Below are 26620 nucleotides of genomic sequence, written 5' to 3' on the forward strand. Positions count from 1 at the left end.
AAGGATTGTTAGATTCCGCCTTGGAACGGCCATTAAAATGTAAATTTACATGGGGTTTAAACCAGTTTATTTGCACAAACCTCACTCCTATTCCAACAATCCTAAAGGAAGATAAAACGCAAAAGGTAAATCTTATCAAAGTATGCATTAACTTGAGGAAACTAAACAATAAAACAAATAATAATAAACTTATATGTAAACCCCAAGTACTTCTATGATTAGAGATCCCAACTCTATTTGCAGACGGAGGAATACAATTTAGAGCACCTAATGCAAAAACTTTTCAAAGATACGATGCTATCATTGTTTGAAATTATAAACAACACACACAGTCTGCCTTATAAATTAAAGGGTTAAAACTGTGTGATCAAAGAGTTCCATAATAAAAACATCATTGTACTAAAACTGGGAACAAATCAAGAAAACATTATTAAAAAATAAAAGCGACATGTTTTAGCTTATCTTTCCTTCCAAATGATTTGAAAATGTAAATATTTGAAGACAATGAAGTCACATGCCAAAACACTCCCGAGTCAGCCAAAAACGTTTCGCCAAAAAAGGTTTTAAAGGTAACATGAATTAGCAAAATCTTCATAAAATCAAAGGACTGAAAGCTAAGTTATGTAAGGATGCTATATTCAACCCTATATTTCGTTTCAGGAATTCATCTTCAAAAACTAGAAGGCAAGTGCTCTTCAAAATATTGCCTTTATATCCACGGTTTAAATAAAATCCAACTAATTCATTGAGTCTATCTGCCCAACTACCTGCTGGAAACATTTTACTTTTACGAATTTTCTTTAAAACATCGCCATAAAAATCGGGATGAGCAATACTATTAGCAATCAGCTATTTAAGACTACTGTTGTACTTTGATATCAGATTATAATGATCACTATTAAATTTTAAGAAAGTTTTCCTTAATCTATAATGTCTGAATAAACCAAAAGAGATTCATTACAGAATTCACATGAATTCACATGAAACTTAATAGCAGTTAAGCAGGATGTTAGTAAAATAGAAACTTGTTTAATTGAACAACAAATGGAATTAACAATAAATCGTGATTTATACGGATTTTCATGCACTTAAGGTAATCAGTGTATTGTAGGAATATTTTCATGATCATCATTCATCTGAACTTGAAATTTAGAATTAGAATCAATATGATTTTTATTTACACTTTCTTCATCGAGTTGGCTAGGAATGTAAGTTCTAGAAGTTTGCAACTCTTCAATTATAGTTTTAACATAATATAAACGTCAAACTATGATTACATTATTAGCTGCTTTGTCAGCTGGTACAAATACCAGTTTTTTATGTAGGGATTTGATATCCATAATCAGTATTGGAGTTATTGAAACAGACTTTGGGGGGAGGGCCAATTGATTATTGTTGAAAAACTCTATTTTCTTATCTATAAAGTACAATATTTTATTCATCCACGACATTAAGGCATTAAATTCGACCCCTTCTTTTACACCAGATTTTTCAATATTTGGATTAAGTATCTTGTCTATATTTCATGTATGGAAATTAATTTCAGATGCTATCCGGTATTTAGGACCTTTATTTAGCAGCTTTCTAAGGAGATTGTTTTCAGTAAAATTAAAATCTCCTGTAGCAATATGTCCAACAGGGTAGTAGCGGTACATTGAGTCAATACAATCTGAAGAAGAATGTGTATTTGCAGAAATGTCATCTTCTGCTACTACTTTATTATAATAAAATAAGAAATTTCTAATAAGCTGTTTATATTTATAACATATTATTGGCACTTCTTTATTCTTAACGTATTGTGGAATACATTTTTCTGCATTTTCATTCTTGAATAAACTATCTAAATTGAGAAGATCTTTACCCTTGTTTCTAAAAGGAAGTTTGATAATTAAGTTCATCAATGGAGAGCGTTTCGTCTCTTGAGGACTTATGCCCTTAACGTTGAACTGACCCTCAGACAATTTGAACTATTAGAAAAATTATCAAAATGTAATTTTTCGGAGACATAATTGGAAGACCTTGAAAAAATCAATGTCCCAAAAAAAAGTGTTGCTCATTTATTTCAAGATGATATTAATGTTTCTGCATTACGAAATATTTTTTCAGCTTTGCGTTTACTTTGGAAAATTAACTTCTAGCGTTTAAACACTGTTATTGATTTACAGCGATACTATTACAATTAACAAGGCGTTTCGCTGACAAAAAATCGTGTGCCGCGCTTTTACAGCTTTCGTCAAAGCAAGGCATATTTTTGGTAATTCTATTTCCGGTAGATTCTCTACTGCAAATAGATTTCCCGAAAAAGCTTAAAGAAACATACATACAATTTGACAAAAAAAAATGCAAACGATCACAAATTCAGGGCCTTCAACAAAATTGTTGGTGGGATAGGCAGGAAATTTAAATGTTTAAAAAAAAACATTTTCATTTTTATTTTTTTATGAACAATCATTTTTGGCTAGTTCACAATACATTCTTTGTGACATGTTTCGGGGTAGTAAGGGGTTGACCAATGTTAATGAAGAAGATTTTATCAGATTAAGGCATTCACTATTTTTCAGACAAGCCTGTCGACATTATAACTCTGTTTTTATGACAAAATGACCCAGACTAACTAATCAACAATGTCATGTGGGTTCTTGATAATATAATTTCAAATGAGAAGATATTCTATAAAATAATAAAAAATGTGGATTAAATTCATTTCCTGGTTAAAATAAATGCAAGTATATTTTTTAAGACAGCTGCAATTACAACAAAGCCTCAATCAACACAAATCCTCAAAATATTGTTGAATGGTTGGTACTGACAATTTTGACACAAACACATATTCATTTTGTATTGAGACATTTCAGGAAAACTTTAAATGTTATTGAACTTCAAAACTAAATAAAATAAACCTTTTTAGTGTTTGTCATTTAAACGACCTTTGCACTGTGGAAGACCCTTGACTGGATAAAAACATATCTTATTAGCGTTGTTTGACAGTGATTGCAGAGAATCACTTCTTCGGTAACTATCCAACATACCTTTGATCTTTTGCTGTACAAGTATCGTTTAATTAAGTTCTAATAAAACATATACAGGACATTGGTCCTAGAAAATGATAAGTTCCCAACATACATTCTATCAAAATAGTCACAACTATTGTGATTTTATATAACATTATCCATTTAAGGTAGGTCTATTTCTCCACGATTCGTATAATGTTTAGACACCTTCCTCTAAACGGCCATTGAGAATAAATCATTCTTGTTACAGAGTGATAAAAGTCTTGTACAAAATGGGTTATATATGGGTTACATCTTAAAACATTATAACGAATGTGTGGTTGGTTGTTTGCCATCTGACTTTAATCTTGTGAATCAATCTATAGGTCAAATGCATACAGTGTGGAATTAAAAGCACTATAAATCATGTGAAGGAATGATACTGCATTAAAATAATTATACCAGTTGATTTTATTCATTCGCTTTTACATTTAAAGACATTATAACTTATTTCTATTAATTCAATAAGTTAAATGTGTTTTTGTAGCATTCTTGATTTCAGTGGCGCCTAGCTTTTGAGTTAAACTCAAGTCTTTAGCGGCTAATATACTGGAAACCTTTGATAGAAACATTGGTTGTTTAGAGTTCCAAGATTCTGCAAGTCTCAATTAGCAAACGAAAGTCATAATAAGAGACAATTAAAAAAAATCTGAACCGTCAAGTTTTGATTTTATGCCAGGGACATTCCAAATTAGAAAAGAAGTTGTGTTTGACCAAAATCTTAGCTGAATTCCGAGGTACGGACAGTTCTACCGAGTATACTTGTTTATAAATGATAGGTTGGCCGTTTTTGCTATTCTGGCGGGCCTTAAACATAGCGGGAATGATGGAACTTCCGGCGATCCTGATTGCCTTGCAGAAACTGCTCGGTACAACGAATCCGGGTGGAGTAACATAGTCGGTCGTGGCATTAAAACCATTGTGGTGTCAAAGGTAACGAACTGCCTGCTTTCCTAGCACCTTATTAGGAAATAGACTTAACATTGCGTCAAATGCCTTGTTTCCCTAAACAGAGTTTAAATCTAAATGTTTGACTATTGGGCTTGTCCCTGAAGTTTTCGTTGGAAAAGGTTATATCTGGTTAACAACCTGAATGAAAAGTATCTCTCACTCTTGCTTTATTTGAAATACATGAATATACACTATGCATAGATTCAGCGATAATATTGACCTAACATTCAGTTATTCTAGATAGAAGTTGATTTACATGCCACTAAACTAAATTCAATTCATACTAACTAAGAGTTTAAAGTCTCAGTGCCACTTAGGATTAAATAATTAGAGAGAAAAAACGAATGGGGTATATAACTGATAGAGTCTGATCAAGTCCCGTAGTCCAAACGATGCTTATTAATAACAAATTATAACACAACTAATATAAAGCAACACAAACATTCAAAGGGTCACATGACATCCGAATTTCGCCTTGACGTTGAGCGCACTAAATTTAGATTTGCTTTCGGTTTTGTTGCATTTTGTTATTGCGATAAATGCATTTTTTTTATAATTTAGAGGTGAAAAATGGTCAAAAGTTATTCTGATATGCATAACATTTAATCACTAAAACATTATAAGACTTTAAATAAAAATGAATTAAATAAATGACAAAACTTCTCCAATGAATATAATTACTTTTTTCATCTATGTATGTAGATAATTGAGACAATACAACGGAGTTGGCTGAAGCGTTTTACTGTGAGCAGGTTTCTTGAAATGGAATCTAAAGCAATCTTGTTAAATATGGTGCAACAATTTGTACTGAAAAAAGAATAATTATGTGGAAATATTTATGTATATACTCGCAAGACGTGTATGAATAAGGACAATCGGAGAGCAGATCATTGCGGACCGGCGTCATTTCATAATTCAACAAGGCCTTATGAAACCCCCTCAAAGGAAGTCGGTGGCTATTTTCTTTAAAGAGTTTTCAATTCCAAAAAAGATTGCACCTCTATGTTTTAAAGAAAATCTCATAATTATGTTATTAAGTTCAACTGATTTAAAGTTGTAAACAGTCAGATGCTAAGTAGAATTCGGCGATTGCTATTTACTAAAGCTACCATTCATTAAATAAAACCCGATACTCACTGAATACGTTTTGACTATGTGTAGTAGATAAAGTTATGTAAAAACGTTTAGGTAACGCATTTCCACTTTCTGCATAATTATCTGTAACTACTTGCTTTCTAATTAACATCAACGTTTCAATCTAATGAACGTTTTTTTAACTGAAGTGATATTCTAATTTGCACTTCAACTTCATCTTCACCTTCAACCGCACAACACCATACGTCCCATTTTGTAACTTTTATTAAAATTTCATGTCATTTCGCATTTAATCTAAATAAAATCAATGTCAATAAAAGTAACTTAAACAAACTTGAGGCATTGTGCAGATGCATAATGAACAGGACAACGTGATTAATGTTGTTTCTTTTAATATATGTTGATTATGTTTGCTTATTGAACTCAACTACCAGAATCGCATGGACATCAATGAGATCACAAAAGGCACTGCATCGGGTTACACTGAGTGTAAATGGCAAAGCAATTAAAAGATTATTGAAGTTTAATCGCCCATACGATGGTGGAAAGTTAAAGTAGACAAATTTGTACAGAATGTGTAATAACTCGGTTAATTTGGTATAAACTTAAGCTTAGAATATGCCTGTAAATTTAATGTATATAGATTGTCATTTTGAAATAACAGTACGGTTTGGTTTAAAACATTCGTGTTTACATATAATGGATTTGGAAACCAATTGGAATAGATAAATAAATTAAAGTTGAAATTTGATAGCATTTGAAATTAAACACTATTAATGAAGTAGTCTTTGTATAAAAGGATCTTTAAATACATTCATTTCTGCTGTAATAACTGACTTTGGATATCTGGAAATCTCAAGGTAAAACACGCTTTTCTGTTCTTTGTATGAAGGCGTTGAACGTGAACCTTTCGTTCAACTAAAGTTATGTTAATTTATGTTAATTTGTGTTCTATGTCTTTGGCGTTTGCCCATTGCCACTAACCCGGGTTTATGTTTAAACTGTTTGCTACTGAGCATGTTTCTGTAGCTTTTTGCATATATATTGGAGCTAAACAACATAATATACACAGTATTTAAAACGAACAATTCGTTTTAAATTAAGCGCAAACAGCATTTTGAGCTCACCAGAGCACGAAGTGCTCAAGGTGAGCTATTGTGATCGATCTTTGTCCGTCGTCTGTCCTTCAGTCAGTCAGTCCGTCCGTCAATCCGTCAACAATTGCTTTAAAACATCTCCTCTGAAACTGCCTACTTCAATGAAACTCCACAGGAAACTTCTTTGGGTGTCTTACAAAATTTAAACAAGAGGTCACAATTAATTAGCAACAACCACAACAACATGGCCGACTTCCTGTTTTGCTTTGAAAAGCATCTCCAGTTCAAATTCAATGAAACTTTACAGGAAGCTTCCTTGGGTAGCCTTCTACAAAAAAACAAGGGGTCGTGATTGATCAACAACAACAACTATCTAGTCAACTTCCTGTTTTGCTTTAAAAAAAACATTCACTGAAACTTTACAGGAAGCTTCATTGCATGACCCACTACAAAAATACAACAAGGCATTGAGATTGAAATACAACAACAACACCAACAACAAAATGGCCGACTGACTGGTTTGCTTTAAAATAATCTCTGAAACTACTAGGCCAAATTCAATGAAACTTTACAGGTAGCTTCATTGCATGACCCTTTACAAATATAAAACAATGCATCGTCATCAGTAAAGCTATGTTTGAATTGCAACATTTTTATTAATGCTTTTCCACAGAGTTGTGGCCCTTTGGTTAGGTTAGCGTTTTGGGGTCATTATGGCCCTCTTGATTTCAATTTTCAGAATGTCTAATGAAAGTTTATTAGCTTGTCGAATGATTGTTTTCTTTAATATTAATCAAGTCTCGACATACTGCTTAAACGTATGTGCTTGCATGCAATTATGTTGCGCTAGGAATATTTGTTAATAGTGTGGTTGATCACAATGTTTAAAACTATAAGTTTATTAAATGCATCAAATTAAATTAATTTTACTATTTACTGTATAACTAAAATAATCCAAGATATAAGCTTTCACGAGAGAATGATGCCATGCTATAAATCATGGAAGCTTGTTTAATTAATATCAAAATTCCTTTTCATTCGAAATGTTTATACAACTTTTAAATTAGGGTAAACTGAAGCAACAAGTCAGGTAGTCAAAAGTCTACCGATAAACATCCTTTCGATGATAAAGTTAAACGCCAATGACAAAGAACGGAAAAATCAATATTCACAAACCAGAAACACAGAACAATAAATTGTATAGTCCGTGTTTCCATCGTACAGTTAAAAGGAAAATATTTAAGTTTTTAATAAACGCACCCTTTACACAGAAAGAGTATGTTTTATACTTTCAGTTTATGGCAAAGCCTGTTCTGCAAAAAGCTTTACCAAAGTACCTTTACAAAGTTTAGAGCATATTTACTATTTATTTGTGTAAATTAATAGAACAACAGACGTGGCTGCTTTGTGGCTCATCTGACACCCAGTACGATGATACTCGAACCGATGATCAGGCCTTTATTGTTTTTTTCAAGTCGACACGTGTTTTTTTTATAAGGCTTATATGGGTTTTTTTTTAGAAATTATTGATGCATGGTTTGACAACTGGAATTTTTTCTGTAGTTATTTTCATCATATAAATATTGATATTTTGTACTGACAAAAAGTATTATTGATGTTTACTCTCATTGCAGGTAATCATAACTCAGAGCAACTGACCAAATGCAAGATGCGTTGTGTGTAAACAATAATGAATACTATACGGATAGTTCTAGCTACTCTTGGGTTGATTATCATTTTGATAATTTATTTTTGTTTATTTTTGATCACTGTCAATTTTACCCCATCAAGAAACAGTAACATTAAAAATGAGGATTGTTGCATTGATGCAATTATAAAAAGTGATATTTCATTATGTAACAAAAGCTTAGAAATACATTCGGTGACGGAAGCCGTTGATTGCTTTCAAGCATTTATGTTCACAAAGATGAACATAACATGGAGGAAATTGGAACACAAGTACAGCACAACAAAAAAATGTACATTTAACGGAACATATGAAAAATGTCCATGGATATGCAATAACTGTACCTTTGTTACAATGAAAAATATAATGGGACGTACTGGCAATCAAATGTTCCAGGTTGCTTCGTTATTAGGAATTGCACAAAAACGTGGACTTATCCCGATTATACCATCTACAATTCCAATAAATAAATGGTTTAACTTGCCAACTTCAATTGAGGTTTCAAAATATATTCACCAATCTGAAATGAAGGAACAAGGTTTTGGGAAGTATCTTAATGAAATTGAAGATATCGACGACAATATGAACTGGACTATTTCAGGCTACTTACAATCATTTCGTTATTTTAATTCTTCAGACGATATAATTCACGAATTGTTTACGATGAAGTTTGAAAGACGAAAGCGTGCGGAAGATCTATTACGGTCAATTTCACCATGTAAGTTGGCTTTCCACCGGTTGTTTTCGAAATCTTTTATTGATGAATCATCAGTAAGTTTGGATACTTTATGTTTAGAAAGCTGGTTAAACCATATGGCCTCATTTTTTTTCAAACTTCTTGCATTTGAAGGTTTACTAAACAGAAATAGTAACAACTACTGATGTTTCAAATTAATACTGAAATACTTCCTAAATTTGAACCATACAGAATATCATTTGAACATATGTTTTATGCTATTTTGGTATTTTCAGACGACGAAGTTGTATGTATGCATGTACGAAGAGGAGATCTATTAAAGAAGAAACACATCAACCTTGGGTACAACCCAATTGATTATACGTTCATAAATGTTTCCATGAACTATTTTCTACATACATTTAAAAATATCACCTTTGTTATTTTGTCCGACGATATGTCGTGGTGTAAGGAATCTATTAAAGGTGAGAACGTTGTTTTCAGCCCATTTAAGGAAGCGATAGACGATTTTGCATTATTGATGTCGTGCAAAAATGTTGTTATAACTTCTGGAACATTTGGTTGGTGGGGAGCTTATTTATCTGGTGGAAAGGTTGTTTATCACAATGGATTTCCGGCTAAAGGCAGCTGGTTGGACCATAGAATAAAAAGAGACGATTATTATTTAACGGAATGGACTGGTCTTGGCGAAGATTAAACCATTTGAAACTGATCAATGAAATACCACTCATTTTGGGTCGAAGACACATTTCTGTTCGAGGAATCATATTTAAAATACCCCTGATTACAAAAAAACTGTAAACCATGTATATTTACAGTTTCATATATCCAGTGTTTGCATCTTTTTTTTATTCTTTGTAATGTTGTTTATTAGTATTTGTTTTCGATTTCAAACGCAGTGGGATATACAAAGGCCTTTCATCACATGGTTTAATTGCTCTAAAATATCTTATAAATAATATTGTTGTGCACTCGATGCGGTTTGTGTATGGCGAAATCCTCTAAGTGAATAACCCTGTTGTTCAAATATGATTTTGACATATTTCACCAGAATATATCAAATACATATAAAAAAGAGGATAACTATTTTTTTCCATATTGACATCGGTACAGTTTTTAGTGTATTAATGTGCCAAAAAAAGAATATCTCAATACAAATGTATTCGATACAATTTTAACAATTATTCCGCAAGTCACAGGTCACAGCACAAGATCACGTGTGTGTAAACAATCGCCACGCTCAATGGATTTTATTTATACTGGTATTAAAAAACAAGTGTTTAAAATTCAGACCACAGAGATAATGCACATTTGTTGTAGTTTAGATGGTGTCAATCACTACAGTAATCATATCAGCTGTAGTTGCATTCTGCACTTTTTCAGCAGTAACGGGTGGGGTAAGTGTACATGAAAATTGTAGGGACGATTTCCTTTATTAATATGCAGAGTGATGGAACCTTCTTGGTAAGTGATGGTTTTTTTGCGGACTATTAATGAGATTTTGTAGCACTGTTTGTACTTTCCTTCAGAATAGAAAAGAATTCTGTGTTTGCGGTCAACTGACTGTAGATAAATATCCGAGTAAAGCAAAATTAACACGGCACCTTGTTTTCCATTTGTATGCAAGCGGTAGTGCGATGCATTTCTGTCTACAAAAAATAACAACAGACGGGACGGGGCTTTGGTTCTATGATGCCGAGACAGTGTTCACTGCCATGACAGGATTAATGGGAAGTTAAACTCAATTACACTAAAGCAAATCATACATAACGGAACATACACGCCTGGGAAACACTGACACTAGCAATAATAAAAACCTGGTCACCTTCCCTTCCGGAAAGCATTTGTACCGAAACGGAAATTTACCATAAGTATAAAGAAACCTGATCTTCCATTAAAAACATAACTTACTTAAATGAACCTTTAATTTAAAACCATTTAAAAGTAATCTTTTCGTACAAAGTTATTGAAAACACAAAGTTTGACATTACATAAAAGTAATATTAGCATGATAAATGTTGGAGGTTATTGCTGTATGACCTGTAAGCTGAACGTGTAGCAGTTGTCGCTTTTGCATACAAAACTGACTGTCGGCTATAAATCGATAAATTCAGTTAATCTAAAAACAAAATTGTGCATATTTAAAGGTTAATAAAAATAATAATGGTAATCCTAGTTAAGATTACCACAATAAAGCTACTGATGTACATTTTTTCAAGCTATCTGAACAAAAATGAGAATAAATTAGTTTATCACAGAAAATATGGAAAATACACATTTAACGTTATAAACACAACACAGGAATGATATCTGCGTTAATTTCTGCACAATACAAATTAATAAAACACAGCAAAGCATATAACAATTGAACCATCAGTAAATAAACACACAAAATTATGGAAACTTGGCATAATAATGCCCAAAATAATGTATGAAATGAACAATCTGGCAGTTATATAAAAAATGAAACTTAAAGGGATCTGAATGTAAAATAAATGTAGCGTGGGTGTGCCAAGACAAAACCACTCAACTTCGGAGTTCGAAAATATTTATTTATACGTTGTCGAACGAAACCTAAAACATATAATAAAACATATAAAAAGAATATGCTAACATAATCATATTATTAATAGCACAAAATACAAAGACAATGGACAGTGATCGGTAAATATATCAAGGGAGACTTCGCGGTTAAATACATAAAACATTCTAAGAACTATGAGCAATAAACTTACCAGGCACGTCTAAATACTAATTAAATATGAATGAATATTTGAGCTCAAAGATAAGAGCGAATATTAAATAAGTAAGAATATAGTAACAACTGTTACAATTGAAATCTTGACTTGCGTCGATGATGATTCAGAACGGAATGATTTATGTGTATATATAAATAAGGGCGTGTGCAATGAAGCGGGAAAAAGGGGAAAAGGCATTATGAACCAATCAATCACTCTATAAATTTAGATAAACTCGCATAACCAGTAATCACGCTCTGACGCACTCGGACAAAGACGGACATAGACGGACAGTAACGCACAGAGGACAATAGCCACGTAGCACAACACTAAACACGACGATACACAAACAATACAAAACGATATACGATATAGAACCATACCAAACACACAAACTAATAAAATACTGAAATATGCACCTTGCTACATACTCCCCCTCCTGGTTGGAATTTACCCTACATTCAGGAAACATACTTTCCGGGTAAAGAGAGTAAATAACTTTATCTCAAGGAAATGAAATATGATAGATATCAATATTAAGTGTCAACGATAGTGTATTCAAATAATATTACGAGAAGAATAAAATCTCATAATGTATAGCAAAGGCTTAAGTATTGTATATAAAACATGAGACAAAGGATGTGGCAATTACAATAGAGTATATCTCAAACAGATACAATTGTTAATACATATATGTCACAAAGGGCAGCAGTCACTTCGCAATGAAAATGCCTGTAACGCAATATGAATATTATAATGAGTAAAACCATAGTACACTGCGCTATAATAATAAAACTACTAATACTGTTGTGAAAACTACCTGAAATGCTATAATGAGAGCAGTACAACTCATACATAAGCCTACTCAATCTACTTAGTCTCAAACAAAGAATTCAGCTGTTTGCTGATAAGCCCACTCGCCATACCTATCAGGTGGACGTTTAGTACGTCGCGGCCTGGGCACGGGTATGGGAGTAACAGGACTCGGACTAAGTCTAGAAATAACTGGGTCAGGAGTGCGTAAGGACGGGACAGGACTGGGCGTAGGTGGAGCGACAATATGCGGGGTTTGGACAGGAGTGGACGGGGCTAAAGAATTGACGCGTGTGGGCGGTTGAGAAGAACTGAAACGACGGAGACCTCGACGCTGTGGGATGATATAGACAGCGGAGGAACTTGACTCATCCGAGCTAGTGTCGCCATCATACTCCTTGTCAACAGGGGCTGCTCTGGTCCTCGGTCTGGCTTTTGGGACAGGTTGAGGTGCAGGTGACTCCTCGTCAGTGGGAATTGACTGAGGAGGGAGAAGCATGTTCCGGTGTAATGTTCTTACAGGTCCGTTGCCGGACTCCAGGCGAACCTTGTACACCGGCTGACCATCGTACGGAACGTCTACGATAACGTAGGGGCTACGTTCCCATCGGATGGCGAGCTTCTGCCTTCCTTGGAGGTTGACATTCCTGACCAAAACGATATCACCAACGACAAGCTTATTCTCGTGAACACGACGGTCATAGTGGGCCTTGTTCTGGCTGGCTCGCTTTTGTGCGGCCTCTCTGGTAACCTTGTATGCATAGTGCATACGTTTCTGTAACCTTGCGGCGTAGCTGGAATAATTAGAGTCAGCAAGGTTACCCGGACTGGTGTCCATAAAAGCGTCAACGGACAAACGGGGATGCCAGCCGAACATCAGGAAATGTGGGGAGAAACCTGTAGAAGAACTTTTAGTTGCGTTGTAAGCTTGAACAAGGGCTGGAAGGTAATCTTTCCAGTTGGCCTTAAGATCATCGTTAAGCGTGCCAAGCATACGTAAAAGAGTGCGGTTGAAACGTTCTGCAGAAGGATTACCCATAGGGTGAAAAGGTGTAGTGCGCGTTTTGCGGACATTCGCAATAGTACATAACTCTTTAATAACCTTAGACTCAAAATTACGCCCTTGATCAGAATGCAATTGCTCGGAAAAACTGTAATGCACAATAAAGTGCTCATATAGGGCCTTGGCGGTGGTAGTTGCCATTTGGTTGCGACACGGAATCGCCTTAGCATAACGAGTGAAGTGGTCCGTTATGACAAGGACATCCTCGTACCCACCCTTGGACCTCTCGAGCTTCAAGAAATCCATGCATACAAGCTGCATCGGTCGTGTGGTGTTGATGGGTACGAGTTCTGCGCGTGGTACCACAGGCGTCTTCCTACAGACACAAGATAGACAGGAAGAAACATGATCCTTAATAAAGGATTCCATACCAGGCCAAAAGAAGCGTTGGCGGGCGAGCCATAGAATCTTGTCGACGCCAGGATGAACGACATCATGGTGGATACCACGAAAAGCAACAGACCTGTAAGCAGCAGGAACAACTAACTGACGGACCTGCTCACCATCCACGGTAGCGGTTCTGTAATGTATACCATTATCAAGAGAAAGAGATGAAAGGTCACGGAGTAGACAACGGACTTCTCGAGATAACTCCTCCCCCCTCGGCCGAGAACCGGACCGCAGGATGGAAACAACTCAGGAAACATCAGCATCCTTGGCCTGCTCCTGCACCCAATCGACAGGATTAACTGGGACAGTATCTGAAAAAATATCATCTCCAAGGACTGCGTCACTATCGCAAGAAAGACTCTCAACAGCAGCAAAAGAAGTAGTAGCTGTCAGACAAATAGCTTTGACAGCTTCAGAAAACATCTGTGGCTTACGACTCAAACCATCACAGTCGTTATTAGATTTGCCGGACTTGTAAACAATATCGAAGTTGTACGCAGACAAGGCCGCCACCCAGCGGTGACCTGTCGCGTCAAGCTTCGCAGACGACAAAACATAAGTCAATGGATTGTTGTCCGTGAAAACAGTGAAGGTGTTACCAAACAAATAGTCGTGGAACTTGTCGGTGACAGCCCATTTGAGCGCGAGGAATTCTAGCTTATGAGCAGGGTAATTCCGCTCACCTGCCCGAAGACCTCGGCTCGCATAAGCGATCACCTTCTCCTCGCCATCCTGCTCCTGTAAAAGAACTGCGCCTAAACCGGTCCCACACGCGTCTGTATGGACGATGAAGGGTTGACTGAAGTCAGCGAAACCTAGGACGGGAGAAGAAGTAAGTTTAGTCTTTAAAAGATCAAAATAATGTTGCTGGGCGTCGGACCAGGACCACGGGGCTGGGGAATTTCTTTTAGATTTCCTAGACTTCTTAGAGGACTTGGTGGAACCGTGCCCTTCGAGGAGTTGGTTAAGGGGATGGGCTATCTTAGAGTAACCCTGTATAAACATACGGTAGAAACCAGCAGTCCCTAAAAACTACGCAACTCCTGGACATTCTTAGGGACGGGCCAATCAAAAATTGCAGATGTCTTGTCCGGGTCAGTGGAAATACCATTGGCCGAGATAACATGGCCAAGGTAGGTAACTGACGACTTAAAGAACTCGCATTTTGAGCCTTTTAGTTTAAGACCATGAGAATGGAGGCGTTGAAAAACAGATTGGAGACGGGACAAATGTTCTTCGAAAGAGTCAGAAAAGATAAGGATATCGTCAATGAAAACAAGACATTCTCTGAGGTTTAAATCGCCCATACATTTCTCCATAAGACGCTGAAATGTAGCGCCACTGTTCGTCAGACCGAAAGGCATTCGGTTGCACTCAAAGGAGCCAAGATTGCCTACGGAAAATGCGGTCTTGTGCTTGTCTTCTTCTTCCATTTCGACTTGCCAGTAACCTGAGCGTAAGTCTAGTTTGGAGAAGAACTTGGAACCTACCAAAGTGTCGACGTTATCATCGAACCTTGGCAGCATATAGGCGTCCTTACGTGTCCTGGAATTCAACATACGGAAATCCAGACAAAAACGCAATGAGCCGTCTTTCTTTCGCACAAGAACTACATTAGAGGAGTACGGGCTATCACTTTCGCGAATCGCACCGCAGTCAAGCATGTCTTTAAGATGTTGACGTACCTCCTCATACATTCCTGGTGGAATCTTGCGGTATGGTTGTTTAAAGGGCGTGTCATTGGTAAGAACTATCTTATGTTTGACGATATTGGAACAGCCAAGATCAGTAGGGCCGGTAGAAAAGATATGACGCCAATTACCAAGTATTTGGCGAACCCGCAGAATCTGATCTGGTGACAAGTTATCGATGTCGATTTTGACACCAAGATCGTCAACTGGGTCAAGACTAGAAGAAGAAGAAGAGGAAGAAGGAAGTGAAGAAGCAAGATTGTCAACGACCTTGACCTCGTCTACAACGCATATGTCTGACTTTGGCCGGATAAAGACGGGTTTGGCAGTCATGTTGCACAACCTAACAGGGACCTTGACATAATTACCATGGTGGGGGGCCTTCAAAACATGGGGTCTAACAAGGTATGGGCTATCAGGAGAAATGTTCTCAGTAACAATCTTCTGAACATCATGTTTAAGACCTCTGGCAATTCCGTTAAGGGTAACAGACTCATAAGGACCAAGTTCTACAGTATGCTCATAAGTAGACTTTACTGTAATAGGTTTACAGACTAGGGCATCAAAGGCTGATTGCCAAGAATCAGGCAATGGACGGGCGTGTGCAGCAGACGCTGACTTACAACTTCTAATGATATTGGTGCCCACAATCACCGGATGACTGCCAGTGTCGGGAACTACAAGCACTGGAACATCAAGTTCAAAATTCAAATCAGGAACAGCCAGAGTGATTTCAATATACCCAAAAATGGCAAGTTTGTTACCATTGGCAACAGTTACATTTATGTCAATATTCAAATCAGACAATTCCTTCAAAGGAGGCTTACTAGGCAAAGACCTAAAGAAAGTATCACTAATAGTAGTGACCATGGAACCACTGTCTATCAGACCTATAGCAGGAACTGAATCAACGACAACATTGGATGTATTGGACGCACCAACAAGATCAGAAACACTAACAGACTGGCCGAAAACGGCGCCAACCCCTGGGTGGCCACTGGCAGGGGCGGCTAAAAGTTTGGGTGACTAGGGTACTGACCAAAAGAAGAATGGCGGCCACCACCTCTACCATGCTGGGAACCACGGTTACCACCTGAGTAAACATTGGGTGTCGGAGGGCCGTAACCATGCGATCTTGGAGGTGCTGCCTGGGAAGGGGAAAACAAAGGAGGAATGTATTGGGGTGGGGGTACACTAACATCAGGCGAAAGTGTGAGAGTGTCCAGGCGCTGTAAAATAGTAGAAAACTTTTTATCAACACCAGACTGGACAGAAGATATCCGGGAATTGAGCCGTTGCTCTAAGTCAGAAAGCTTCTTATCAAAGTTTGGGTGCTGAGCACTGGGGGGCATAGATTGCTGTTGGCTAGAAGCATGGGGGGATTTGGACTTAGGTAAAGAAAGGGACAGCTCTTTATCAACCTGCCAGACATCCCGGAGAAACGCGTCATAATCTGCTGCTGCGTCTAACTTGTGGCGTGTGTTTGTGCGCAACATCTCTGTGCGCAAACCAGACCATAGTCTTTCGCAAAGCAGTTCATTACGATTTGTCGATGGGATGCGGCCGCTGTCAAAAGCTTGCGTCAAAGCCGACTCGAGCCGACAACCAAAAGATGTGACAGACTCATCTGGTCTTTGAGCCAAATTGAAAAACTCCTTCATAGATAAAGACTTTTGAGAAGGTTCGTCATAATTCACTTCAAGCTTCCGGAGTACCGTGTCTACTGTAATATTTTCACCAAGTGAAACTAGTAAACGACGAGCTGTACCCCGTAATGAAGACCTGATAGCTTGCAGCACTAAGGAAGAAGACAAAGAAGCGTCTTTCGTCAGACACCGCACCTCATGGCGCCACTCATAAAAATTGATCTCTGACTTAGACGTAGGATCATCACCCGAGAACGGTGGGATCTTCGGTGCCTTAGTCGCCATAGAGGAAGAAGGTGTAAAAGCAAAATGAGATGGCGGCGTGGAAGGCTGGGTCAAAAGGGACATCAATGGTTGGGGCTTTGGCTTGACATTAGAACCTGAAAGAGGTTTGGGCTTAACATCAAAAATGGGAGGGGCAAGCTTAGGTGTAATATTATACTTGCTGGACAGCAACTGTAACATTTCAGCTTCAGATGGGTATGACATATCACCACCAACTGCACCAAGCTTCTCCTCGGACATGGGGGCTTCTTCGTCACTCATGGTGACAGAAAGCAACAACAACAGAAGGTATAACAAACCCAGAATGAAGAAATGATGTACAGAAAATACAGTAGAAAAGAAAGGGCAAAGAAAAACAAAAATAAATTAATAAAACAGAAAGCGGCTATGATCCACTACACCGTGTGTGACTATGAGTGTATTAGTGATCACAATGTGCTATGCTCACCAGTGAATTATTAACAAATCCTAATGTATATCTTCAATTAAAAAAAAATATCAACGGATGTGTAAAACTATATGTGTACTGTATGTGTAATTAAATTTTAATGTCTGTAAATTAAGTCTAATTATTTATGATGAAAATAAATTTCAAAGTTGATTAATTGAAATAAATAAATTGAACTTATCCTATTGATGTATGTGAATGTTAAACTTTAATTCAAATGACTTAATAAAATGATTTCAGAATCTCAAATTAATCAAAACTGAGATCACACTCTGAAATATAAATAATCACAGGGAAAACTGGAAATAAAGTAGGAATATTATATGAAAAAGGGCAAATATTTATAACCTAGTCTGACAGGTCAAATTATGAAACATATAATGTACAAAGAACACAGAAACAAAGATCACAGAAACACACAAGAAACAAATAAACAAACAACTATGCAAATGAATACAGTAACTTGCCAAGCACACTTAACCGGTCACGCAAGGGGAAATTTGGGTTGGGTTAAAGCAGGGGTAATGTGTATATGTGTAGTTTAAATTTATATGTGTAATATGTGTGAAGGATTGGAAAACACAATAATAAATACACTTAAGTTTTCTAATGATAAATATGATCTAAACTAATGTGCTAAACTAAGTGTAAAGCATGTATAAATTAATTGTAAGCGTGTAAAATTAAGCAAAGCAATGTATGCAACCAAAATATATGCAAAAGCCAGGCAAAATCACAATAACCCAGCAAAATGAAAATAATGAAGCAAATAAAGCACAGAAATACTAATTTATGACACAAGTAAAGCAAGCAAGTTTACACAAAACAAAACATTAAAAGCACAGTCAATAGATAAGCAATTCAAAAGGAGCCGTGTGTACAATTAATTAAACCTATAAATTTAGCTGTCAAAATTAACTGTCAAAACAAATACCGGGTCGTGAAATTATGTCACAAATGAAAATGACTGACAAAGTACAAAATGACAGTTACAATTTCAAGCAAAACAGACAAAATCAATACCAAATGAAATGAAATAAACCAAAAATATATGTACTCTTACCGTAAATAAAGCAATAAATCCAAAAAGTAATCCAAAAAAATCTAGGTCACGCTATTTTCACTTTATAAATGTCAACTAGCCGGTTTACTCAAAAGGAAAAAAAATAGTTACAGCCAAAATATCAAAAACTTACAAAGTTATGTATAAAATAAGGGTACTCACGGTTCAACGAAAAAAATCACACACACACAAAAATACAATCCACAATTACAAATAACATATATTTCACAGACAAAACACACAGAAATCCATACGCGGTGCTCCTCTTCTGTCACGTGATACGCGATCAGCTGATAACTGTCAAATTTGACAGATAAAATGTAAATAAAACAGGATTAGTGTCTCTCGCGAAATATACTACACGATCAGGGAGGATGGGTGGTGGAAAGGACTGGGGGTATATTGCACGAGCAGGGAGGATGGGTGGGGAAAGGGACGGGGAGGTATACCAATACGGAGGTGCCGGCGGATCTGCTGGGCTTCTCGACCTCTTCTGGGCGTCAAAACGCAGACAAAATCCCCTCAACGTCTGGTCTGGAGGACACGACGGCCTGGCTCTGGACTACGCCAACCTCGATCGGGGAGCCATTTGTAGCGTGGGTGTGCCAAGACAAAACCACTCAACTTCGGAGTTCGAAAATATTTATTTATACGTTGTCGAACGAAACCTAAAACATATAATAAAACATATAAAAAGAATATGCTAACATAATCATATTATTAATAGCACAAAATACAAAGACAATGGACAGTGATCGGTAAATATATCAAGGGAGACTTCGCGGTTAAATACATAAAACATTCTAAGAACTATGAGCAATAAACTTACCAGGCACGTCTAAATATTAATTAAATATGAATGAATATTTGAGCTCAAAGATAGGAGCGAATATTAAATAAGTAAGAATATAGTAACAACTGTTACAATTGAAATCTTGACTTGCGTCGATGATGATTCAGAACGGAATGATTTATGTGTATATATAAATAAGGGCGTGTGCAATGAAGCGGGAAAAAGGGAAAAAGGCATTATAAACCAATCAATCACTCTATAAATTTAGATAAACTCGCATAACCAGTAATCACGCTCTGACGCACTCGGACAAAGACGGACATTGACGGACATAGACGGACAGTAACGCACAGAGGACAATAACCACGTAGCACAACACTAAACACGACGATACACAAACAATACAAAACGATATACGATATAGAACCATACCAAACACACAAACTAATAAAATACTGAAATATGCACCTTGCTACATAAATATAAAAGCATTTTTGAAAAATGTCAAACACAAACATAAGAAATGTTCATTGATTTTTAATATTGCAACATTTGGTACAATATGTCAAATATAAGTGATTATATTTATAGTATTAAAGTATTGCAAACGTTATAAAAATTCAATTATGGTGCAAACATTTGAACTATATTACAAAGAACAAGGCTATGTATCATGATTATTAATTTCAGTTCAGTATAATGTACTAACGTTTATCATAATTATTACACATGTAAACAGTTTTGCATTGCATACTGATTATATGTATACACAAGATAGTGTTCCATCTTTTCCGCACAGAAATTATACATGAAGCTTATACCATAAATAGTTCTACTACAAACAGAAAGCATTTTCCAGTATAAAAAATGAATCTGTTCTTTTTGAAATACTCATGTTTATTCAACATCAATATCTTCATCGTCTGATGACTGGCACAACATCTATGTTTGTTATGCTGACATTAAGTGAGAGGTGATGAAACGATCTCCTTTGGGCAAAGGCCAACGTTTCCGTCTACTTTGTTATGGTTGGTATAGCTATCTCTAGAAATGAGTCCATTTCAAATGAATAGTTCACAAATACACTTTTGGGTGAGGATTTTCTTACCTAACTCAATTTAACATGTAGCCACTTTCTGCGCATACCAGAGGTTTACACTTTTAAGTTTGGACAGTATTTTTTACACATTGATTGTAGTCTACCCCATGGTTGTATTTGATTGGAACCACAACATACAGCTGTGTCTTCCGTGTAATCCATTTCGACGAACAAACACAGACATGTTTTGCTGTTTTTATAGTTGTGTGAACAGAATCACATTCCATTTGAGATTGTCCTGACACCGGGAACTTGTGACTAAGGGGTTTCGGTTGTGGTACTTGTATGTTTGAACAGAAAGCGTTACATACTGGTTTCTGTTTTGTCAGAGATGTACACACTCTCTTGAACATAACCTTTTTAACGAACTAACATAGTGTTTTTATGAGACATGTAGCTACCTCAGAGGAGCCTCGTTTGCACTGGGTCTTGTTCCAACGGTGACCAAATACTTGTTTATTTCGCAACAAATAAATGGTCAAATGGTCACATAGTTTAATACAGTAGTTTAGCTCACTGACTTTTGAAAAGAGAGCTGTAAGGCCTAAGCACTGCTTGTGAGTCCAACGTTTCAACGTAAACACTACTAAAAGTTTTTGCTCTCTCTTTGACCTTTCCCTTCTCTTCTATTTCTTTTACTTTATTTAACTAAAGTTCTTCGTATTATTTGGTAAAGTTTTCATTAGTAAAACCATCTGCTTGCTACCTTCTATATAATTCACACTCGAAACATTGGTCCTGTTTTGGCTTGTAGAAACACTGATTGTAAGATTGTTCTTAACGTTTTGATTTCTCTGGTGAACTGCGGTACCCTATGGGCTTGTTCGAACAGAATGTTCACTGGTTTTCAACATAAAGTTACACAGGTTTTTACTTCTTTCTGATACATCATCAGTTATAAATTCATTTTATCTTTCTTTTGGTGCTCTGAAAAAGCAGTTTCCATCTCCACGGACGTTAGCTCGCTTAAGTTCATTGCTGACAAGAAAGATATCCAGTCGTGATATGTGTGACTGTCGTACAATTGTTTGCACTTCATGTAGTTTTATACTCATACGCTTTGCTCTTTCCAATTGGCTCTAATTATTAATTTTATTGTCTGTTTGCATCTCTTATTTTATAAGAGTGTTATAATGTTCATTAGTTTTTGATGGGCATCTTTCTGTGTTCTTTCCCGCTCTTCTTTTATTCGAGTCTTCATTTGCTAGATCTTGATATGTTTCGGAATTTTCTTCCATATATTGCCTCGCTAAAAGCTCTGTTTTCCGTTTATTGTTTCCTAATACAGTCTCATTTTCTATATCAGTGGAAGTAAAATGATCCTTGCTTGGTTTGTAAGTTTCATCAAGATCAATGTCTTTGTAACCTTCTTCACTTGGATCTATTAATTTTAATTTGACAGGTTACCTCAGTTACCTCAGTCCTTCACACCTTTGTATATCTGTTTATGAAAAATCGTCTTCAGAATTGGAACTCTGTATAGCAGACCCGTCATGAATAGTTATGTTTGATGATATAGTATCTCCACATATTGAATTCTGTGTAACACCACTTTAATTAGCTATAGGCGTCGCAAAGTAGATATCCTCATCTTACCATGTAATCTTACTGAAACATAATTTTGTTATAACTACCTTACTGAATTTATAAAGAAATATTTAGATGTATATTACGCCAAATACACATTCCATAATACATTTCACAATGCAAAATTAAAACGGATAAATTTGTTGTGACAGAAAACAATACTTACATTTGTTATGGTATCCATATCTCCCTTCTTAATCTTCTGTCCTTATGAACAAATTACACTTCTCGAATGTGAAGTCAACAACATCTGGTGTTTCCTATCCCACAAAAAGTGACAATAACCTACCGGACACTTGTTACCTGATATCACAGTTATCATTGTTAAATATTAGAAAATTGTGTTTTGCTATCAGTACATAAAGGTACCATATAAACATCTATTATATTGTAGAATGTTAACATTTTAGTCTCAATCATTTATACAAAAAAGAACCATATGCCACTTGGTCACTTATTGCACACTTTGTAAACTTATTTAGTTAAAATCAATTTATGCAAGAAGGTACCACAAGTCATATGGATGCTTTTTACATCGCAATATGTATCTAATGCTTTAGAATCATTTCATGCAATAAGGTACCACATGCCTTAAGGCTCCTTTTTGCGTAAAAAATATATCTAATGTGCAAATATATTGCAATGCAGAAAGGTACCATGTGTCTTATAGCACCTTCTTGCATACACCAGATGGCATATGGTACCTTTTTCCACCAATCAAAAGCACAGATTTCACTTGGTACCAAACTACACGAACGCATATCTCAGTCAATATTCAATATTCAGGGGAGATTTTTTTAGACAAGGTAGAAAAAAGTTGTTTCTAACTAAAAACAGTGAAAAAGTTATAGAGGATAAATGTTTCCTTCAGTGTAAGATCGTATTTTATTTTTGTGACCAGTTTCTTCCAAAAGCAAAGTTATATGTGCCATGGTAATTATCAATTTATTGCATAGTCGTCAGAGCTCGAAAATTTAACAAAAACACTACTATATTGGAGTTTAAAAAGTGCAGTGCCAGATGAGATCAACGTGAAGCCCAGTGAAAGTATTCATGTGAAAGGTTTTATTGACAGGGAATTAGACCATAAGGCTTCTCCTGCAATTATACTGTAATCTTAATTGTCCATTTCACCATCTTACTTTGCTATTTCATATTCAGTCATCCATCATGAGTATAAGAAGTTAGAGTACATTTATCCAACTTGACTACTAAAACATTAACCATAGCACAAATCGCCATACTATGTGAGATACAGCCAGTGACAGTTGATAAGCCAAACAACATAATAAGCTTACTTTAGATCAACTAAGGGAGATACAATTTAGAGAAATAAAGAAATATAGTTTCAACTTCAGATACATACATAGGCTTTTTGTATCATGATCAAACATGGAATAGATAAACTACTTAAATCAAGCCCATAGGAGGATACTACGAAAGACGATTAATGAAGTTAGGTAACACTCTGAGCTGCTACTAGCAGCAAGGATTATACGGTAACCAAATTCACCATGTGCTTTACCGTACATGCTGTAAAAAAGGAATGGAGAACTGAGGATGTGTGTTGATTACCGGATGCTAAACAAAACGTGTGTGATAGAAGCTTATGTTTTGCCAAAAAATGAAGAACTTTCTTTATTTATAACACGGCAGTAATTACTTCACAACAAAAAATGAAAGCACATCATCACTGCGATGAAGAAGAAGACACACACAAGGAAATATTTGCATTCATAGGAGGGCCACAGGCTTTTTATTAGTATGAAAAATTGCCATTTGGCTTGTCTAATTTACCAGCCACTAACCAAAGACTGATAAAGGAATGCATAGGAGAGCTAATCATGAACATTTGCGTAATTTACTTACATGATTTGACCATTTTTTCCAATCCATATGATGAACATCTCAAATGAATATACCAAGTAATGACTAAACTATATGAATGTAATTTAAAAATATCCTCAGAAATATCCTTCTTTATTCAATTCTTTATTGACATGTAGCAAGCTCAATTAATATAACATTTTCATATCATTAAGAAAGAACGTTGAATCAACCCGCGAAAATCCCAGACGCCTTTTACAACCAATTCATAATTTATTATGGTATACTCACTTTTATGAATTCGGACCAGCGAACTAATTTTGAAAGTGAACTGATGCAAGTACTCACCAACTTGACCGAAACAAGGACAACTCCATATCACCCCATGGGTAATGGAATTACAGAGCGAATGAACCTCACTTCGTTAGATATGCTTTGGGCGTTGGAAAAGTGGCATAAGAAATATAGGAAAAAGTGTTTAGCGCCCTTGTTCTTGGCCTTCAATTGTACCCCTCAGTACACAACAAAACACACACCATTCGAATTGATGTTTAGCAGAGTCCGAAACTTCCAATTGTTGCAGGGTTTGATATAGATAGAGATCAAGAAAGAAACTCAAGTGTTTGTGAAAACGTTAATGATCTTAAATATAGACTATAAAGAACAAGGGAAACTGTAAAGCAGTACACAAGCAATGTCATATTACGACGCGAAAGCCGTGAAAGTAGATGTGGGTGATTCAGTATTAGTGAAACATCAAGCAATTGATGTAAAGCACGAGCTTGAAGACCGATACAAAAGGGACATTTGTAATGTAATTGCTCTACCAAAACAAGAAATACCAGTATTTAGGTTCAGGAATAGAACATCAAGAGTAGAAAAAGTAGAAAAAAGTATTCTACAGGAATCTTTAATATCCGGTCGATTGCCCGGATGAACTTAATGATGACCACAGAGATGAACCTGATGATATCCCTGAAGAGTCAATTCTTTCAGAGGTATAGATTATGTATTGCTTTCATTCAGGTTAGTCGGGACGCCCATAAACCTAGTCAAAATATTTATTAAAAGAAATAGTGAAGTAGAAATAAAGAGCAGCGCTAAGGCATAAAAAGAGGAACAACCGGTGTTGACCGATAAAAAACTGATGTTTATCAAAGTAGACATAGAGCAAGTGAAGCTAGAGGTTTAGATATCGATGACAATAAAATAAGTTGAAACTGACTTCACTGGTAGGGAGGAACACAAAGTGACACCAGACCATGACAAAATAAATATAGAAACTGCAGTAATAGAAACAGTAGATACAAAGAAAAGAAGACTGAAGTAGGAGAAGTTAGAGGACAGAAACATGTAGATGAATCAGCCGAGGTAGCAGAAGTAGAGGAAACAAACACACCAATCAGTTAGGAAAAAAACACTTCAAGAAACTAACCAATGGGATCCTTTAAATAAATCCGCTCAATTCATAAAACTTCTGAGGCATTTTAGCACTTCACCAAACTCATCACATCGTTGCATTTCAGCATTCAGACAAAATTATCAACTATACGAAGACAAGTAATCGTTCTTCAATAACTCCTTTCAATCTGAAAGCAAACTAGATTTAGCAAATCTTACAATTCAAACCTTTGTTATAGAGCCAAATTATTAAGTATTTTTGATATAAATGTCACAACTATCGATTTAGCAGCCCTTTGTATTCTAAAAATAAAAACGTGAATCTAATGGTCTGGACTAACGTAAGGGTATTGTACTTAAAGGAGCCTCATTAATTTTGAGCGTTTGGAGAGTCTAAAGACAGTATAAACTCGCTGACGGCTTCGCTCTTTTACAAAAAACCCAAGTGATGCTTGAAACTTTAGGCCCATTTCTTTGTTCAGTGTGCAAGGTAAAGTACTAGAACGAATTATTCACGAGCACGATTTTTATCATACAAGGCAATGCTGTATCGTCTTCGCAATCTTAATATGTACCAAATTATACGACTGTTAATCAGCTAACGTCTGTCTACATTTCGTTTTGTTAAGCGCTTGACAAAGGGAACGAAATTAGGGAAGTATTTCGAAGACTTCGACATAGTCTATCACCGTGGCCTTCTATTCAAATTACATACAAAGTGTGATTTAGGTAGTCTACTTACATGGTTAGATAATTATATATCCGACCGAATACAGTGTGTAGTCCTTTCGAGCACACATTCTAATACTTTTGATATAACAACTGCAGTTTCCAAGGATGGCATCTTGGGTCCATTTTTATTCTTGTTCGATTTTACTCAACTAAACTCAACTCAACTTTTCGCTAATGTTACAGCATTATAAATGTATAAGTCGATAATCATATCCATGCTTTTATTACACCAAACACAGATCTTTAAAGAAAGTCAACCTATGGGCTAGTAGATGGTAAGTGTCCTTGAAACACTCAAATACTGAATTACTATTTACATAACGTAAACACAACAAGTCCAGCCACACATTCTAATGAACAACACATTTGATCCAGGAAGTTGTTAGCCGTTAATATTTTCCTCAGCTTACTTTTATAAAAAGCTTGAACACATGTCCAGCATAAGGCAGAATGCATGGCAATGTACC

General features: G+C 36.0%; 1 protein-coding gene across 3 annotated transcripts; it reads left to right on the forward strand.

The window, feature by feature from the left end:
- The first annotated feature begins 960 nt into the window (after positions 1-960).
- On the forward strand, positions 961-10219 carry LOC128230456 (galactoside alpha-(1,2)-fucosyltransferase 2-like). 3 transcript variants are annotated; one of them, XM_052942729.1, is made up of 4 exons: positions 961-1093; positions 3830-3983; positions 7828-8598; positions 8853-10219. In XM_052942729.1, the coding sequence occupies exons 3-4, from the start codon at positions 7884-7886 to the stop codon at positions 9272-9274; spliced, it is 1137 nt and encodes a 378-aa protein (XP_052798689.1). In that variant the 5' UTR covers positions 961-1093; positions 3830-3983; positions 7828-7883; the 3' UTR covers positions 9275-10219. The 3 variants fall into 3 exon arrangements, with proteins under 3 accessions (XP_052798689.1, XP_052798690.1, XP_052798688.1); XM_052942730.1 differs by lacking the exon at positions 3830-3983 and having other exon boundaries at positions 1011-1093; XM_052942728.1 differs by lacking the exons at positions 961-1093; positions 3830-3983 and adding an exon at positions 5734-5956.
- The last annotated feature ends 16401 nt before the right edge of the window (positions 10220-26620 follow it).

This window comes from Mya arenaria, chromosome 4 (assembly GCF_026914265.1).
Source record: "Mya arenaria isolate MELC-2E11 chromosome 4, ASM2691426v1".
NCBI classification, from domain to species: Eukaryota; Metazoa; Mollusca; class Bivalvia; order Myida; family Myidae; genus Mya; species Mya arenaria.